The following is a 7,053-nucleotide window of genomic DNA, read 5'->3' as shown; positions in this document are numbered from 1 at the left end:
CTCTTTCATCTCAATGTTTAATTGACCGGCTGCAGTGCTGGTATCATTCCACCCTCCTCACTGGCATCACAGGAGGTATTAAACTGCTTCTATTTATTTAGCACTTCCTTCATTAACTTTCTGTAATGATTTTAATCAGAGCTGTGGCTTGCTGTGCATGTTTGCATTTGAGCTCTGCAGATCTGGGCTATAATCTGATCTACTCACGCGTTTTGCAATGAAATGTCTGGTGAGATGGAAGCTAATTTCTTGTCCCGCTCTCAACCACGGCCCCAAAATGTGGGGGTGAACCCATCCCTATGGAAAACCACAGTATGGAAAGTCTATGGGCTTAAATGCCAAGTTTTCCTTGTTGCCTGGGAGCACCAATAGACATTTTAGTACCTGAAACAGTGATTAAAATGAAATCTGAAGGGATATCAGTGTATTTCACAGTTTGCCCCCATCTACCCCTCTGCCTTATAGAGGAATTGAATTTGTGTTTCACTCGATGGTCCCAAAGAAACAACTTTAAATGCTTTCTTCCATGCTGGCGGGTGGCAGGAAGATGGAATATTAAAGGAGTAGCATTATTTTCCTTCTATTTCTTTCCTGATCAGCAAAACATCTCCTGCCAGATTCCAAGTGATGTGTAAAGCGCTGATTCAGGCTTTCCCTGTGCTCAGTAGGGAGGGCCAAGAATACTACGAGACACTCATGCTGCCTCATGCTTCCCTTATTGATGTTTGTATCATCCTCGAAACGCACTGATTTTGCTCTTGTTGACACACAATGTGATTAACAAAACACCCAGCTTCTAAGCAAGGGAGGTGCATTGAGATGCATCCCACCCATATTCCGAAATCCTAGGCAATGAACAGTGGCCAATCCACCCTTATGTTTCCCCATTTGCTCATGGGTCAGCTGATATTAAATAGCAATCACCACAATATTTGTGCCAGAAATTATCCTTAATTTATGAGGGTGTTTTGGAGCAGCCCTGGGGGATCATGGCACAATAGCACTCATAAGGGATGTTAAATTGGTTTTCGTGTGTGGTTTTTAAGTGCTTCATAAAGCATCTCTAATGGCTTAGGTATGAACTGGTGTGTTGGTATTGCCATACGGGTATGTGGTCAGATTTGAGCTTTGAGATGTAATTTTGGAATTGCATTGGTCAGCTTGCATTCTTCCTGCCCTTTTCACCGGCTCATGATTTCCAGCATCAAGGCTTTCAGCTGATTTCCTGTTCTATAGGAGTTCTTCATTCATCTGGTTGTGGCACATTAATCTCCAGCCTCATGCTTGGAAGCTTTACCTGGTGCCTTCCAAGCCTACCTGTGAGCAAACAGCCTTGGCTGTGTGACTGAAACACACACCTGGCTTCCTTTAAAATACATATTCCACAACCCATCTGTCTTTTATTATGGCAAATTAATCTAAAGAATTGGGTAGTTTGCCACCCAAAAAATGCTTTGTGATGTTTCTCTTCATTTTTCACCCCAAAAAAAGTGCAAGGTGGTCTTGTTCCAACCTCATGTAGATCGTTGGTTTCGCAAGAAAGACGCCCTGCTTTGTCTCAATTATACGTTATCTAGTGTGAGTAAGAAAGGATGGAAAGAAAACCTGCATATGAAAGCAGATGGCAATTACAGTGGACTCCTGAGCCACCATCATTATGTCAGCTAATAAAGAAGAGGTAAATAAGTGAAGCCAGTGCAATTCCTCCTGTCATTCTAATGTAGTTAATGGAACGTTACCAGGAATGAATCTTGCCAATTAAGTGCTAAGATGAAAGAAATGTTTGTTTGGTAATTTGCATTTCATGTGGAGTGAGAAATTGAATCGACTAATAAACATGAATAGTGAGCAAAAAAAAACCAAAACTGTTTCATCATTTTGAGGTGAACCACTTATGATAGATGTGGGCTGGAGTTAATGGGAGCCTCAGGTCCTCCAGGCAGTTCAAGGTATATAAAGCCCTCCTCAGAACTGCCTCGTATTTGTTTCTCTTGTCTTCTTCTTGGAGCCTCGTATTTGTTTCTCTTGTCTTCTTCTTCTTGTAGCCAACCATTTTCTATCTGTCAAGCTGTTGATTTCTGTGTCATTTTTGAGATACTCTTCTGTCACTTACGAGGTGACAATGTTATATTCTGATTTTTAGGGCCCGGATGGTGTTTTTCACCATGTATTCTCAGGAGCTGTCAGCTCTCCTTAAGACCAGACCTTGGGGTTACATTTTGCTGAACAGAAACCCAAACCCCTGACTGCAGCCCTACAAACTGCACTCTTACCCTCCCAAGACATCAGTTGGGACCTCATTTAATAGATACGTTGTCCATTCGGTCTGCTAGCTGCCATTTCAACTTAGTTCATGTGGAAGAAAGCAAAGCTTCAAAGGAACACAAGGAAAGCTTCCTTGGTGCAAAAAGGGCCCCCCAGGTGCTAGGAGTTGGATGAGCCTTCTCATTCAATAATACATCTGGATTTTTACACTTAGCTTCAGGCCATGTAAAAGTGATGTTTATCAGAGACAAGGCACAGGACAACAGCAGCCATTTGCCTGGTGAAGCATTCGACCTTCCACATTGCTATGCTTTCATCACACAGTGATTTAACTACCACCTAAAAATATACTTTCTTAGAGGGCTCATATACTTCTGAGGAACTCCATGGACCTGACCAGGTAGATCTTGGCTGCTTGGTTGCAGTTGGGTCGGGTAGTCTGGAATTACACACTGCTGAGGATCCAGGCTGCTGTGCCTTTCCCATCACTGTGAGATCTGAGCTTCTCCTATTCCAGGGAATCTGTTCAATTACACTTTGCCACGTTTCCTGCTGTTCAGTCTGTATCTGGATCCAGTGCCAGCAGTTGCCCTGAGTTGAAGGCAATGACTCAACCACCACTCATTGGCATCTCCTCCCCAGCCCTATGCTTGGTGCCTTCCTTCAGCACAACACAGTGGGATCCTTGGCAGCACACACACTTTGGGGCTCTTTCTTTTAACAAGAGCTTTGGTTATGCTGGTCTTTCCCACACCATTTAAAGGCAAAGCAGTGAGTTGTGCTGTTAAGCTGTAGGTAAATATGTAGCCCAGGATCTTTTGGCAGCTGAACCATGGGAAGGAACCATCTTATATGATAAGTATCTGCTTCATCAGGAGACAGTTACATGCTTTTCTGATAGCAAAAACAGATAGACCATATGTGGTGCAGTACTTTTACTTGGTTTGAGGCTACCCATGCAAATGGGTACTCATGCAAATGGGTGAATGCATGCAAATGGATTGGCAGAAGTGTCACCTACACACAGCCAGGATTTACCAGAGAAAGATAATTCAACTGGTTGAACCTGGGCAGATCTGTGCTAGAGAAACACCAATTCCAACATTAATTTGGTATCAGCTACCTATCTTCCATTAAGGGCTGTGTTTAGAATACATTATGACACATTAGATTATAAGTCTACAGTGGAAGAAACAAGGGTTCAGTGTGTAGTTGTTCAAAGTTTTATCTCACAGAGGGGGAAATCTAATGGAGTAATGTGTCAAGAAAGCTCATCCGTTCAGGTACATTGTGATCATGTTGGTGCAGATCAGTGGTGAAACAAATCTAGTAAGGGCTTCTAATGGAGATTCCCACCATGTGGGCAATGTTTGCACAGTGGTATTGTAGCTCTATGTTCAACAGTTGGCAAACTCCGAATGGGTGGAACCAATGAACCACAATAGACTTTTCTTTCTTTTAAATGATGCAGTTGGAATTTTAATGAGAATGGAAAGAATAAACAAGTATCACAGAATCAAGTATGTATATGCAGGATGTGACACATCTCACTGCACTCACAAACAAGTATGATAAAACAGAAACAAGAGATTGAACCCACGAAGGTACCAGAGAAAAATTCAAAGGCAAAATGCATTTTGTTCTTCACTGGTACTTCATTCAGTGGATTTTCCTGTTGTGTTTAGCAGGGACCGCAGCTGCCACGACGGTATCTGTTGTACCGGTAGGAGTAAGGGCTGCAATAGCCGGAGCCATAGGATCTACCATAGCCATACAGGCCCCCATAACCAAGGGAGGAGCACCCATACAGACCCCCATAGCCCAGGGAGGAGCTTCCATAGCCCCCATAGCCCCCATAGCTCCCAAGGCCATACAGACCCCCATAGCCCAGAGAGGAGCCTCCATAGCCATACAGACCCCCATAGCCCAGGGAGGAGCCCCCAAAGCCCCCAAGAACGGGAGCTCCAGAGGATCCCACCACAGATTGCTGGGGGAAGGAGCTGAGGATGGGTCCAGGGAAGGTGACGACGACAGGAGGTGGCTGGATCACGGTTGTGGAGTCAGGGCACTGCCGGACACAGGGCTCATTGCAGCTGTCAGCGATGGGCTGGGTGCAGCTGATGCCACTGGTGGTGGAGCACAGATCGTAGCAGGACATCTTTTGGGAATGGATGGAAGCTGCAACACACAGTGATGATGAGTAAATGGAAGGCACAAGCTCTACTGAAGAAAAGAGTTTAAAAGTTGGATGCATGGACAAGAATAATGGCTTTATATCTCAGATCTTGGCTGTACTTCTTCCTCTTCAATACAATTAATCAGTCTCTCTCTCTCCCTTGTAAAAACAAGCATTGCTCAGGTTCCATTTTGAAAAGTCACTCCTTTTATAGCCTCCTTCCTAATTTCCCATGCTTGCTTTCCTATTAGAAGAAGCTCTTTGTTCTACCCAGCTCTCAATCACTACAAGAACCGACCACATTCTTTGCCAATTGCTTCCACTATATTTTGCAGTCACTCTCACAGTATCTGCATCTAAGAGGTTGTTTCACATTTTGTTTTATACAGGCAAAAACAAAGCAGAGTAACCTGAATACCAGTGAAGCTCTTGCAGTAAATTAATGGGTAGCTACAATAACAACTCTGACATATTGACTCCTAACTTGTTTCCAAAAGCAATAGCTAAAATCAAGCTGCCGGCATCCTGAGCCTGCTAGAAAAACAGATTAAATAAGGCATTCCCTGCCCTGAAGTGTTTGCAAAGTAGATTGAGAGTCACAGGGTGGATGAGAAAATTATTTGTTTGGTTTCTCCGGGGTGAAACTGGTACATTCAGTCAACTGTAGATTGGATTCTACTGCAGATACATTCATTGGGTGCTGAGCTCTTCAGAAAGATTGTCACCATAGGATCTGAGCCAGTTTCCAGGAAAACCCATGGAAAAGGCTCAGCATCTCCTGTGAGCAATTATTTTTTTCACTAGAACCATTCTGAATCATTGAATCATGGAAAATAGTAGATTAGAAAAGATTTCTGAAGGTCATTTGGCCCAACTCCTTGCTCAGATGAAGGACAACGTGAAGGTTGAGGTTTTCTAGTTTCATCTCTATATTCCACTGTCTCTTTTGACAATATTTCTGCATTTTTCTGGCCCAGCTGTTCCCCTCATAATACGACACATATAAAAAGATGAATTAAGAACATCATGGATATCTTCCTTAAAAGTTTCCCAGTGACATGAATAGGTTTCTGCTAAAGTTTTGAATGCTGCTTTGGTAGCTCAAGTTCGTATTAAGAGGAAATGACCATTTTTTGAAGAATACAGTGATGTCCAATACTATGCAAGAAAAAATAAGCTTACTGAGAGAGAATCCATCATTATTAAGAATCTTAGAGTATTTAGAGATGATTCTATACGTATTAAAACAATCAAAAAAGAGAGATTTGGATTTTAGATCATGATAGAATGATACTTACCCTCTTCACGGGGAGAATAAAGCAAGCAGGGTGGAATGAAGAGCTCTTGGTTCAGAGAGTTTTTATACAGTTCCCCAGATCACGGGGATCACCTGAGATACAATTCGTACATGTGCCTAATTGGGGCAAACCCCAAATTAATGTGATATGGAGGTCATCAAGGTTTGGCCAACCATTGATTCAAACTCTCATGAAATACCAGAGCTGCATTTCGTCACAGAGGTCTCTTTCATCTCAAATGCTTCGACATCAAACTCATTCCTGTTATCGCCCTGTTCGTGTCTTTAGTGGTAGAGGAGGAGCAATGCTAATGCTTTTCTTCAGCTTTTCCATTATCTTTGTTTTCGTGGTCTGATGCGCAACTGGGGGTGACAAAGCTACACCCATTTAATAAGCTCTCTGTCATTGAAAAGTCTGTGTTTCATTTCATATTTCTCCACGGAGTAAAACAGTCATGAACTGATTATAGCAAGAACACAAACGACCTTGACTTATATAATGTGATATCATTTCATAATTGCTAGGCTCCTAAATCCAGGTACACGCATTTAGTCTAATTGTAAGAATGCATTCTCAAGCCATTGTGGATGATTTGTGGCAGTTGAAAAGACTTGCTCCCTGGAAGCTTGAAAAAATTACCCAGAAAAACTTCCAACCACTTCAAAGGCCGAGAGACCCACCTGATAATTTATGCAAATCTATGGCATAGAGTCTGCAGTATTAAAATAACACATCTGTAAACAAGGGAAGAGCCAGCCTTTATTTTTCACAATGCATTCCAAGTGCATAATTGTTCTCTACTTGTTGAAACTGCCAGCTCAGCGCTGTCCTGGACTTGAACATAACAGGTCACAAATTCCTGAGAATCAATGTCAGCAACTCAAAGCACTTCTGCCCCAATTTCTATTCTTGCATCTGAAAGCAAAGTTTAAGTGAGTGCTGGGAGGAGAAACCCCCTCAGCTGATGTGTGCACAAAGTGAAACCCCAGAACTTCAATACCTAAGGACTGTGCTATTTTTCTGCTCGAATTTCCATTTCCTATTGTGGGAATCCTACCCTATGTAAAAAGCAGAACTAAAGCAAATCTTGCAGGTGCCTGGAGGGGTTGAATTGTCCCCTTCACAACCAAAAGGTACCAACAGCCAGAGATGCCGGGTCCTCCACCTGTGGGTGGGGAAGCTAAGCATGCAGAAACCACCCCCAACCTTCCTACACATTGCACCGTCAGTCTTCATCTGCTGTTTGGGCAGGCTGCAATGTGAATTATATGTTCTGAAACAAAAATCATGTCCATGACAGCAGTTTATTATACT

General features: G+C 42.8%; 1 protein-coding gene across 1 annotated transcript; it reads right to left on the bottom strand.

The window, feature by feature from the left end:
• Positions 1 to 3,946: 3,946 nt before the first annotated feature.
• Positions 3,947 to 4,423, bottom strand: LOC140263472 (scale keratin-like). Its single transcript, XM_072358364.1, has one exon. The coding sequence runs from the start codon at positions 4,421 to 4,423 to the stop codon at positions 3,947 to 3,949; it is 477 nt and encodes a 158-aa protein (XP_072214465.1).
• Positions 4,424 to 7,053: the final 2,630 nt, after the last annotated feature.

Source organism: Excalfactoria chinensis, chromosome 31, assembly GCF_039878825.1.
Source record: "Excalfactoria chinensis isolate bCotChi1 chromosome 31, bCotChi1.hap2, whole genome shotgun sequence".
Lineage (NCBI taxonomy): Eukaryota > Metazoa > Chordata > Aves > Galliformes > Phasianidae > Excalfactoria > Excalfactoria chinensis.
Note: the sequence above shows the minus strand (reverse complement) of the source record. Positions and strands in the feature narration are given on the sequence as shown.